At 38.0% G+C, this 13,493-nt stretch overlaps 1 protein-coding gene across 1 annotated transcript in view; it reads left to right on the forward strand.

Annotated features, from left to right (window-relative positions):
• Positions 1–8,653, forward strand: part of TFAP2D (transcription factor AP-2 delta) — a 57,062-nt gene extending 48,409 nt beyond the window's left edge. Inside the window, exon 8 of the mRNA XM_042937318.1 lies at positions 8,434–8,653. Within this exon, the coding sequence (XP_042793252.1) occupies positions 8,434–8,653 (220 nt within the window). The remainder of the gene's footprint in view (positions 1–8,433) is intronic.
• Positions 8,654–13,493: the final 4,840 nt, after the last annotated feature.

Raw genomic sequence — 13,493 nt, forward strand, 5'->3', positions numbered from 1 at the left:
TTCAGGGTTTGTGCTACCTCAGAGAGATGAAGCGCCTTACCCTCACAGCCCTGAAAAGAAGTAAGGTTTTGCAGAAAAGCCCCACAATCCTTTGCTGGTGTTCTCCAGGGGCTGGTTCCCAGCCATCTGCCTCACGACTGTTCTCAGGAGTAGAAGAAGGCATTTTGCTGACTGTCACCTAAAACTGTAGTGGGGAGTACGGACTAAGCCTCAGGCTACATTTGGACCTAAACCTGCAGTAGCTGAATAATCCGGGAGGGAAAGAGGAGGCTTGTCTTCCCTTTAAACCTTGCTGCCTGCAGCCTCTAGAGGCCAAAAAACAAAAACTGAGGTTGGTGACAGTGGCATTTGTATGCAATTTGGGAAATCAAAGATCTATGATAGCAAACACCTATTGGAACGATGCAACATAACAAAATAATGAGAATAATAATCCAGACTGTTTCAACCTTTACAAAGAGAAGTTTGCTTGTCAAACATTTTCCAGGTAGAAAGTTGGAATTTGACAAAATGAAATTAGCTTTTACTCTAATTACCTGAATGATGATGGGGGTGATTTTCTCTTGATTTTCTGTCTTCCAGTGTGTAGCATAACAGTATCTATTATATCCATCTTTTTGTGTCCCACAAGAAAGCTAAAAAAAAATCCATCCATGGTTGTCAGACACACCTGAGTGACCTAGTCTTCAGTGGCAAATACTGATGAGGCTTCCATTTCCTTTTCAATGCATTTTATTTGTTTTTTTGTTTTTTACTTTTTTTTCTACTAAGTAGGCTCCACACTCAATGTGGGGCTTGAACTCAAGACCTAGACATCAAGGGTAGCATGCCAGGCCCCCCAACCTTTCAATATATTTTAATTCAGTATTTGCTTATTTTTTAGAAAGAATGTGCTGAATCCTAGGTCCAACTGTTGCCAAGATAGGAAGAATTCGGGGGAAGATTCCATAGGAGTTTGCTTTAGGCTATGTTTTTATAAATTGCTGTTTTGTTTAAATTAGTTTAGACAAACCAATTAAAGTAATGATAGTGTATTTCTGAAGGGCAGCTAGAACAATATGGGAAAAGTTTTGTAACATTTCTCTGGCCTACAACAAACCTAGTGGAATATAAACCATATTTACTTAGATTAAGAAAAGTAAAATAGCTCTTGTTCCTCAGGTAGTTATCTATTGAGAATCCTATGTTAATTTATATTCCAAGTAAGCATTGAAGCTTTGGAGACTTTCAAGATAAACATATAAGGCCTTAGCCAGAAGCAAAAAATGCACTTACCCAGAGATCATAAGGTGTGAAGAGAAGTTTGTGAAATTTCTATTATATGCAAATTTCCTGATAGGTTCTCATCAATAATGTCAGGTAGTTTATAAGTATAAACACTGAGTTAAAGATAGACTGTTCTTAACATCTTATTAGCAAAATCACACAGGGAAAAAGAAGAAAGGATTCTAATTTATTCTCTTTCAAATAGCAATCTCTTCTTTCCCATCTGTTATTTCTTTTTAATTTTTTAAAAATGTTTATTCATTTTTGAGAGAGAGAGAGAGATAGGGAGAGACACAGCATGAACAGGGGAGGGGCAGAGGGGAAGGCACAGAAAGCAAAGCAGGCTCCAGGCTCTGAGCTGTCAGCACAGAGTCCCATGTGGGGCTCGAACTCATGTACCATGAGATCATGACCTGAGCCAAAGTCGGACCCTTAACGGAGTGAGCCACCCAGGGACCCCATCCCATCTGTTATTATTACCTCTTGCATTTCTGTCTCAATTTCTTCATTTTTAACCCTACTAATAGAGAACAGAGTTTGAACTGCTGCAGTACATTTTCCCTTAAAAAGTTAAATTCTATCATCAGTAGAGCGTATTCATAAGGTCAAGCCCATTGGTCAAGAAGAGATTAGGATGACACCCTATAAAAAGACAAAAAGCAGTATAAGTCCACAGGTACACATGCACACACGGACATACTCCCTCCTTAGAAAGGGTGGTTCTACCCTGTGCTCTCCCTCCAATTGCTGAAATGGGAACATACCCTAACGCTCAGGGGGAAAGTCCAAAGTAGAACATTACCTTTTGGATCCAGCATAGTTACTATCTTCCTGAGCTGAGCCAATTTGAAAAGATGGTTTATATTGCAGAAAGATGCTCTTGAGAATGTTAATTGGGGGGACCTAGCAGAATAGGAGTTTTTAAAACCATGAATAAAATTAAGAAAATGACTATTAAATAGAAGTTACATTTTCTCTAACATCAGGTGCCATAAATGATAGCAGTCTGGATTTTCTCAGCAGGTAATTGTATTGCTCACAGTCAGTTGTCAGACCCTTCCTGCTCCTCAGTGTGAAATTAGTAATAGGAAAATGAAATCAATGAGCTGGAATCTATCTAGTTAGAGAGAGAGAGGGAATAGATGAAGGTAAATATAGCTTGTAAGCCTGACTAGCTGTGATCTAAACCTCAAATTCTGACCTTTGCTTTTTTAGTTTAGACTTACTGATTTGGGGAGCCTTTCTCTGAGAATTGCTCTTGGTGCAGATCTCTCTGTCAGTATACTGCAAGTGGATATGTTTCCTTTAATCTCACCTAAATTTCACACCATTGATTTTGGCCCACCACCTACACTTTTTACCACATTAAGGTATTTTAAAATTTTGGTTCCATTATCCAACATAGGAATTTTCCTCTCTATTTTAATGCCAGCACTTAAATCTATGATGCCGTCAACCACATTGTCAATTAACATGGCAAGCAGAGTGTGATGAATGGGAGAGTCTTGCAGAACTCCACTGGAAACACCCTTCAAGGTTGACAAATGCCCTCAGTCTGCACTTTGGGCATCATTATCCAACCAGCTGTGAGTCTATCTAAGTTGCCCTCATCTAGCTCACTTGCCCCCTCTCCTTATTTGGGGAGATTTTGTCAGATGCTTTGCTAAAATTCTATAGTAAAGTACATTGTTAGTCCTTTAATAACACTTTTATTTTAAAAAAATACAGTTACTGGGGCATCTGGCTGGCTCAGACAATGGAGCATGCAACTCTTAATCTCAGGGTTGTAAGTTCAAGCCCCACAGTGGGCGTAGAGATTACTCAAAAATTTTTAAAAATATTAAAAAAAAATAGTTACTTTATTGGGCTCTCCACTGAACCCATACAGCACTTCTGTGGTCACTTTCCTTTTTAAAATATTAATACTTCAGAATTCTAAGAACCCATCATGTGAACAAAGTGTGATAAACCCATTCAGTGGACTACTTAATCAACAATAAAAAAATAATCTATTGATAAACACAGCATGGAAGAATCTCAGAATTATTATGCGAAGTGAAAAGAGCTAGTTATAATCATCTATAGACTTTATTATTTGGTTTATATGACAGTTGGGGAAAAAAGAAAAACTGTAGGGATAGAAATTAAAGCACTGATTCCCAGGAGCTGGAGGGGAAGAGGGGAATATTGACTGAAAAGGAACATGAGAAAACATTTTGCGTAACTGTAGTGATTACACAACTGTATGAGTTCATCAAAATTCAACAGACCATATACTCGAAAAGGATAAATATTCCCCTACGTAAATTTAACCTCAATGTACCTGATTTTAAAAATGTCCCATTACAAGAAGCTTGTTAAAGGATGAGTTAAATGTAATTAAATATGCTAGAGTTTCTGAACTCTGTCTCTTTTTCCCTTCTTTGATTACTTAAAAAAATTTTTTTTAAGTTTATTTATTTTGAGAGAGAGAGAGAGAGAAAGAGAGAGAACAAATGGGGGAGGGGCAGAGAGAAGGAGAGACAGAATCCCAAGCGGGTTCTACACCATCAGTGCCATGGCCAATGCAGGGCCCAAACTCAGGAACATGAGACCGTGACCTGAGCCGAGATCAAGAGTCATAGGCTAACTGACTGTGCCACCAAGGCACCCCATCCCTTGCTCTGATTATTAAGGCGGGTTACTCTGTTCTATTTCATGCTTCCTCTCCAATCTTCCAGGAATTTTCAAAGATTACCTAACAACTCCAGTGTCTCAAAAACACATGTGTGTTTTCTTTATCCTGAAATAGTTTCCTATACTTAAAAAAAAGAAAAGTCTCAACTCCATTCCTTATACCATTGCCAGTTTTAAAGATTAAACTCTCTGAAAAGAAAGCAAAGTATCTTACTTACCATTTAATCTTTCATATGCTAACATAGCACTGTGTTCCCTCCAAACCTTGGGCCCTTTTCTGCAGTGTTCCTCTTCCTCGGTCTTGGAACAGAAATTTAAACTACATCCTATTACTCTGGGCTTCAGAGACTCCCAAATGAAATCAGGGAACTTTAGCCTTCTGTTAAGTCAATCATTCTGGACACTGAGGTACCCAGCCTCTTCTCTTCCCAGGGGCTGCTGCCTCAGGAGGTCACCAGAAGCCACTGTGCTGACAGTGGGCAGTGTCAGGAAGAGTACGGGTTGATGATAGTGTCGCATCTCAGCCCTGTTTGTTTTCATTGTTGTTGTTCGTTTGTGGTTTATTTTTATCTTGACAACTCTTCATTTTTTTTTTTTTTAAGATTAGACTATAGCTTTTGATTACCAATTTATAGTAAGAGCTCAAACCGCAAAGTTTTAGAGATACAGATAACTACTTATTTGCCACTACATTAAGATCTAGCATACTTTGAGGCGCCTGTGTGGCTCATCTGGTTAAGCATCCAACTCTGGATTTCAGCTCAGGTCATGATCTCACAGTCTTGGGATTGAGTCCCACATCCGGCTCAGTGCAGAGACTGCGTGGGATTCTATCTCCCTCTCTCTCTGTCCCTCCCCTGCTTGTGCGCGCCCTCTCTCTCTCTCTCTTTCTCTATCTCTCTCTCTCAAAATAAATAAGCTTAAAAAAAAGAGAAAGATCTGGTGTACTTTGATTATCACTTGGGCTCTGAGGTCACCCATATAGCTCTCAGTCCTCCTCCTTACTTTGGTGACTGAGATCTTACCCTCATCTGTCTGTTGTCATCCCATGGTCTTGCCAGGCTCTAGTGTTACAATTTTGGAGGGTATGTTACTCCTTTCTCCTCAAAATTCTTTTTAAGTCCTCTCATAACTTTGGCGAGTGTCTACTCTTTGGCAGGAGCACACCTTCTATTTCTTAATCATGGGACCAGGAAATTGGCACATGTTTTCAACATCATCCAAGGAGCTTTGATGGGTGGGTGGACTTTGGATCGGCTGAGGAGAAGAAGGAGGGCAAACAAAGGTGCCCAAGTAGGAATGGCCATCACAGGTTTGGGGATAGAAAAGCTTAGAGCCTGAGATAAGCCTTTCAAAATAAAGAACTAGAATACATGATCACAAAGGGTGGAGGAAGGAGGCCTGAGAAATGCAAATATGATATGAAATCTGATGTGGTGTTTGTATCGTCTGCCACCTTCAGCAAAAATGTTGAAAATGTGGCATGAAGATGACACATTGAGCGCAGTGCTAGTTGTCTCTCACTTGTCTGGTTTGGGAGGAGAAACTTTTTGATGAATTTGAATTAGAACTTTTACATTTTGACTATCTACTTCAAACCGTTATGGCAACTGTTTAACTCAGGTAGTAATATTTGTTTGTGAAATGCTCTCTGAGATTAATCTGATGAAAATATATGCAAATACCAAGTAAAACTTTAATATTAAGCCTGTGGCTGAAAATGTTATTTTCCAAAGGCAAAAATTGATCTCTGTTGTAAAAGATTTTGGAGATTTGACTAACAGATCACCTTAGTTTGTTTTCTGTCTAGGACTGAAAGTCCGCCTTATCCTTTCTGTTTTTACTTTTATTTTTCTGTAGATTCTACATTATTCCTCTTCTCTTTTTTGTATGTCACTATGAATGAAATATAAACCTATTTTTTCCGGAGTGGTTGGTGCTAACAGAATAGCATGATGTTTCCAGAAATTTCTTTTAATCATCCTGTGATTTCACACTTTTTTTGTGTGCTATTCTAATACAACATTGCATTACTTGAAATATTAGGATTTATAAACCTCACTGAAAACTGCTAGAACAGAAGCCATCTTTTGTACTTATTATCATCCTATGCAGTCTGCCCTGTGTGTTTTTAAATGTGCAGGTAATGTTAAATGAAGGAATGAACACAATTTACATAACATATTTTTCCATGTTGAAAGATAACATTATAAACAGTTACTTTTCTTTAAGTTTTATTTATTTTTATTAAAGTCTAATTAACATACCATGTTACATTAGTTCTGGGTATACAACACAAGAAATACTTTTTCTCATGTTGAAGATTCCACAATCAATTTTAGGCTCTTCTATTGAGCTCCAATTTCCATAACCTTCTGTCCATATCCTGGGTTTAAAGGAGAGCATCCAAAGCTTTAGTACCTGTGGACTGAGGCTTAGGGTTGGAAAGAACCTTGCAGATGTTTTAGTAAGACTGTTATCATCTTACAAAGCTAAAAAACTTCCTCCAGATCACAAAGTGCCTAAAGTCAGAGCCCGAGTGAAGACTTGGCACATTTGGGTCTCAGTGCAGGACAAAGGTGACAACGCATCCTGCTAATGATCAGTTGCATATTATAGAAGCAAGAAAGGTCATCTGCCAAGAAAGGAGACCAGCTTAAAAACTATTCATCATGGTGACAACTCTTCTCCACATTTACATAGGCCTGTCCACTTTGTTCTTGAGTTTTAAAAACCTTGATCTTAGACAGAACAAGTGAGTAAGAAGAATGATCATCTTCCAGGACTACAAGTCTGATAAGATCTATCAGACTCGCTGATAGATCTTAAAGCATATGGATTCCTTTCCAGTTTTCTCATTGAGATATGGAGCTGAAGTCAGTTTTCCCACTCGGCAATGCAAGATACTATAGCAAAGATATGCAGATGTTTGAACTCAAAGTTTGAGAAACTAAGCTAAAACCGCCAATATAATGTGATTTCTAAAAAAAAAAAAAAAAAAAAAAAAAAAAACCCAAAAAACAAAAAACGACGACAACAAAAACAAAAACAAACAAACAAAAGAGTAACACATACCCACAGCCTGGGAAGAACATAAGCACAGAGGCAGTACAGAATGTTAGATTTGTCAGGCAAATTACCTAACTTCTCTGGGCATTACTTCATCTGTAAAATGGAAATAATAATACCTCATTTTTAGTGTTGTTTCCAGAATTATATACAGTGATACAGAATGAAGCACATAGAACATGGCCTGGCATCGATTTAGAACTCAAATATTGGCTATTAACTTTAATATTTAACCTAGTGAAACTAAATTCTGCATACTCTTCCATAGATAAAGAGGGCAGTTACAACCAAGAGAACATGGCACTATAGAGGAAAATAAAATTCATCCAGTGGTACAAAGAGCTCTAAACGGAATAAAGCATGAGAAGAGAGGCAGTTTGTAGTCAGAGCCAAACATTTAGACATTAATGGATATCTTCACTCAGTTATTTTTGTGAATGCAACCATGATTAATTCTTCTACTGCTCCAATCAATTCCATTTATTGTCCAGACTCCCTGATAGACCTTAAAGCATATGGATTCCTTTCTAGCTGTCTCATTGAGAAATGGAGCTGAAGTCAGTTTTCCCACTCAGCAATGCAAGATATTATAGCAAAGATATGCAGATGTTTGAACTATGATGATGTCTTCTATTTCAAATTTTGGTGTGCATAGTTGTCTAAGCACTGACTATTCTTCTAAATAAATGAAGTCTTAAGACTTTTTCCTTTTTTTTTTAATTTTTTTTAATCTTTATTTATTTTTGAGACAGAGAGAGACAGAGCATGAATGGGGGAGGGTCAGAGAGAGAGGGAGACACAGAATCTGAAGCAGGCTCCAGGCTCTGAGCTGTCAGCACAGAGCCCGACGCAGGGCTCGAACTCACGGACCATGAGATCATGACCTGAGCCGAAGTCGGACACTTAACCGGCTGAGCCACCCAGGCGCCCCGACTTTTTCCTTTTTTTAAAAAAATCTTTATGTATTTACTTTTGAGAGAGAGAGAGAGAGTGGGAAAGGAGCAGAGAGAGAATCCCAAGCAGGCTTCATGCTGTCAGCGTGGAGCCAGTTGTGGGCCTGAAGTCACAAACCGTGAGACCATGACCTGAGATGAAATCAAGAATCAGATGCTTAGCTGACTGAGCCACCCAAGCACTCATTTCTTAATGAGATAGAGAATCAGAGCTACATCATGTATTAAACACCTAGACTTGCTAATCATTAACGTATATCAAGTCTATCAATGACAAATCTTCTAGATGCATCCTGAATTTCTTATGGTCAAAAGCAATACATTGACTTGTGTTCTGCCTTTCTTTATGGTTGACACTATTTAGGACCACAATAAATGACTGTTTAATTGAACGTTCTGGGTTAAGTGGTTGTTCTGTATCATACTGTAAGTTGTTCATTTCTTTTTCCCTACCACTTCTCATTTCCAGTTTGATCACTCATGGCTTTGGGACTCCAGCAATATGTGCAGCCCTAAGCACTTTCCAAACAGTCCTCAGTGAAATGCTGAACTACTTGGAAAAACACACTACCCACAAAAATGGCGGAGCGGCGGATTCTGGCCAAGGACATGCCAACTCGGAGAAAGCCCCCCTGCGGAAAACTTCAGAGGCTGCCGTGAAAGAGGGAAAAACAGAAAAGACAGACTAGCTACATCAAACAGAATCTATTTCTAGAGAGTCTTGCTGCTGATATTTTTTCTAATATATATATCATTGAGGGTGATTAATCTTCAGTGGACCAAATCTCTACCCTCCCCCAACCCTCCATAAAAAAAATAAAAATGGAAATGAAAAATGAAACAAAAAGGACAACCCCCCCCGAAAAAAAGGAAAAAAAAGGAAAACAGCAGTGTAACCGTGTGATGAAATTGTCACTTTTTAATTTTATGTTATGATAAACTTTTTGTGCACGTAATTTATTGTTCCGGATTATATACATCAGTTTTTAAGCACTTCTGGACTCTGGAGAGGCAGCACATGCTTTTTCACATCTAACGGATGCACTTTCTTATCCAACTATGTAGTTAGGGATTAGAAAGCATGACCAACTGGAATCCATCACCAGTGCTTACAGCTCCAGTCTTTCTTCACTTAATTCCCTGATAACAGAAGAGTGCCTCTTTCCATTAAATAGACCAGTCTGGCAATCAATCCATCAATAAATGCTTTGGGAACTGAAAAGGGCAGTCATGAATCTTTGTCCTGTGAATTGACAGAAATTCTAAAATTTTGGTCACCCCACTTATATTTTGGTTAAGCCCACTTAACTACCAGTGCCTTGGTGGTATTTCAAAATTCCAGAAAACTCTGCCCTCTTTATGTATGACCATTCCCACCCCACCCTAAGATCTACCCCCACTCCATAACTAAGAAGACACAGTATAATATTGAAGAGATAAGAGATGAACTCTTCCATTCATTTTCTTTGCATCCCCAGCCTAAGAGTTCAAGGAAGTAGACTGCACTTAATGGCTCTTGGCAGGATGGCTAAAGGAAAGGGTAGCTTTGCTGCTTTTGGGCTCCTGAAGGAGAAGCAGTGGTATTGTGTTGCCTGGAAAAGCATGGAAATAAGAACAGTGATGTTTCCAGGAATCCTTGCCCCTCAGAGAGAGGAGAGGAGCCCAAGGGACTAGTGGAGGCTCCTTGAAGTGCTGGTGGCCAATGATTGTATGGTTAAAATATGAGCCGTTTTTTTCTACCTTTGTGCTTCTTCTACATGCCTGATGGCTGTGTTCTAAACCTTTAGAGGCACAGAAGCATTCGGATCTGTGTTCAATAAAGAAAACAAAACCAGAATGATCAGAGAAGACTTTTGCTTTTAAGATGCCTCCTTTTTTTATAGCTTGTTCTGTACCTTCATTGTCCTTTAGTTAAGACACTGAAAACGAGGTTCCTGGCTGCAAAGGCTAGGGGCTAATTGAATGAAAGTTTGGTCCATTTAAACCTGAACGTGTCAAGAAACCTGATTCGTACCACACTGTACTGACCTTTCTATTGTTAACAAGTGTCAAACTTCTAGGCAAATAAAGATGTAGGTCATCGTCTATGAAAAAAATTATTTTAATAATATATGGACTCCTGATACTAAGGTTAGCATGAAAATATTGTCCTCTTCTTAACACATTTCAATTACTTTCAAAAAGTCTCTGTTGTATTATAATCCCATGGGGAATATTACTATTATTTTTAATTGAGAAGAAATTGCTCAAGATTTTTCATGTAGAGCACACAAGATATTTTTACCTAATAATAATTCTTAAAGTTATTTGACCTTTATCTTCAATCTTGTACAGAAAAGAAGAACAATAATCAATGAAAATCTAAATTTTCTAGACTAAATTCAATTAACAGAAGACACTACTAAGGCATTCTATAATAAAGGGGTTTTATAGTTATACTGTAGAAGAGCTTAAAATAAATGTAACAGTAATGAGTTGTGATTTCATGTGTTTACCTAGTTCCGTGTTTTAAATTTTGCCATTACTCATGGATTAAAAGTTTTTTGAAATAAAATAGAATAAAGCAGGAATTCTGCTGCAGTTCCAAATTTCATCACAAAATAAATTATTCCATTTTACATGAAATTTCCCATATTGTAAAATATACACATGAAACAGAAATGAATATTTCAGTTTAATAAGTAGTAGGAAGGCTATATACAGATAATGTGGGCTATTAACATTTCCTTAATGAAATTTCCACATTAATACTCTTTTATTCCTTTTATTATTAACAGTTACATATGTATTTAATATGGCATTTTGATATGCATATCTGCTAGATACTTAATGTAGTTATATACCATGTCAAATATTCACCAATAATCAGATGAAAAATTAGATCTGGCTTACAGTACCACCTTCTCCACCCATAGTTGTGACTAGCTGGGGTTCTTAACACTTCAATGGGGTGGTATTATTTATTAGCCTTGGAAACAAAAGTATAACTATAAAAAACTACAGTGCATATTATTTACCAGGATTCTGGGTGTCTTAAGAGCCTTAAATGGACAGCACCCATTGTTTAACTTAACCAGCCATTAGGCCATAAATGAATTGATGGACTGGTCATGTTTAGAGTCATTTATTATCATATTCTAATAGACATTGTTAACATACCAACTTTTGCCTTGTATATAATAGGTACTCAACACTTTTTAAATAAATGAGTAAATGAATGTGTGTGTGTTCTTTGTCCAAAATGGGCCAAAGGACCTATTACTTTTAATTTATATTTTATTTTCCCTCAATACTCAGTGCTTCAATCTGGCTTGCTTCTTCCATGGTAATTTATAAATAACTCTTTTTATTTGAATAAGATCACATTTCCACTGTATCACATTAGTTTCAAGTAGATATATTTAATATAGAACAATAAAGAAAACTAGGTATCAGAATTTTCACAAAAGTGAAATTATAATCGGTATCATAGTTTATAGTGAAGGCAGCTCACAAAAATCTATTTGATTTTCAGTGTTATACTAAGTAATAAAGCAATGAAAAATTTTTTCAGATTAACTATTGCCCAGAAAAATTGTCCAAATCTCTCATACTTACTCATAATTAATAATAAATGTAAAATTTTTATATTTAAACTTGTGAAAGATGAAGACAAATTCCTATGAAAAGAAATGTCTAAGGCTGTTTCAATAACCAATTTAAATGCCACCTCCATGGCTATCTCATTAGACTTAAGTTTGGTGGTTCTAGAAAAATAAATGAAACTCTGAATTACTCTATTTTTCTCCTCTGGAAAGATCAGCACTGGAAGGTTCCTAGCCCATTCTCCTGCTCTCTTCTTTTCAGATGCTTTGAAAATAGGAATAATTTTTTCTGGCTTTGCAGTTCCCTTTTCCTTTTCCTTCTTGGAGGGTATATTCTCTTCAATGTCTAGGACAGAGTATGACCCTTTAGCACACCCAGGAACCCCCTGACCCTACTGTGGCAGTGCTAAGAATTTGACTTTCTGTCACCTGCTGCTTTCAAGATAAATGTGTCAATAAATAACCTTGTTAATGATAAGTAAAATAGTATAATCCCATTTTCCTGTATTTTCTTCCTTCTATGCCTCATTGGAAGCATTTTAGAGCAATGTAATTTTTAAAATGTATCAGAATCCTTTACACAAGGAGCATGCTGTGTCCTTACAAAATCCAAGTCAATATGTGAGAGGTAGCATGGTGTAGTGACTAAGAGTATAGACTCTAAAACCAAATTACCTGGTTCAAATCATGGCTTTTTCCACTTGCTACTGAACCTCTCTGTGCCTCCATTTCCCCATTTGTAAAACGAGGCTACTAATAGGTACCTACTCTCATAATTACTGTCAGAACCAAAGAATTAATGTTATCTAATTTGTTAAGAGCAAATAGGGGCATAGTTAGTGCTGTGTGAGTGTTAGCTAGTGTCTTTAGTACTTAGCTTGGACAAGCAATTTTTAAAATCTAGATATCAGTCTCTCTTCAGTTTATTGGACCCTTTCTATATGCCAGGCTCTGTCCTAGAGGCTGAAAATACAGAGTAGAATAGAACATTTGTTTTCAAGTTTCTCACAGTCTCCTGTGAAGACTCTAGCCATTAGAACATGGTATCATAGTGAAAATGTGCACAAGTTGCCCCAACACAAACCAGAGTAACTTCCAGGGAACTGGAGAGGAGAGCATAGAGGGTGGGAGATGGGGGTTATGATCAGGGAAACAGAAAGGTGATCAAGAAAAGAGGGACGTTATGGTTCTGGGTGATTTCAAAACATTTGGGGCAGGATGCTATTTTGAAAACTAACAAATTTACCTTGTAGTTCTTGTTATTCCTACCTTCCTCATCCTCTTGGAGCAGCTAACATTTTGTCTCTACTGCCTCAAGGTGGGAATGTGACCCAGTGGAATGCAGGCAACAAAAGAGTTGAACTTCTGTACAAGTTTTCAGTTTTAAAATCTCAGGCCCTAAAGGAGGAATTGAGGTTTAAAAGCGTATCAGCCAGGACCTTTTTCTTCCCCCCACACACACATACACACACACACTGGAGAACAGAATATAGTCCCTGTGTTGGGGAAAGAATGAGAGAGAAAAAAGAAAGTGCAGCTATCATTGATCTCTCAGAGAATGGGCTATGTCCTTGAAGGTCAGGTTGGAGACAGAGGCAACTATGTCCCCATCCCAGAGGAAAGCCCAACAAGGAAGAGGTCCCAGCAGAGTGCAGAACCGGGAACTGTCTATGTGTTATGTGTTTAGGCAGATGGTTCAGAGCCTCGCAGGGTTTCTCCCAAGGAGTTTCTCTTCAACATGGCACCTGAGGTACCAGGATTTATGGGTACCAGCAGAAAACAAAGCTGCAGCAATTCCTGTACCGCGGAGGGATACAGCAGCAAAAGGGTTTTTTAGGGGCACCCAGTGACAACCCGCGTAGTTGACAAGCACACAGTCCTCACAGGTTGGACACAAGTACACGCAGGAGAGAGTGGAGATGCCAAAGACCAGCTGGGAATTTAG

This window comes from Panthera leo, chromosome B2 (genome assembly GCF_018350215.1).
Source record: "Panthera leo isolate Ple1 chromosome B2, P.leo_Ple1_pat1.1, whole genome shotgun sequence".
Lineage (NCBI taxonomy): Eukaryota > Metazoa > Chordata > Mammalia > Carnivora > Felidae > Panthera > Panthera leo.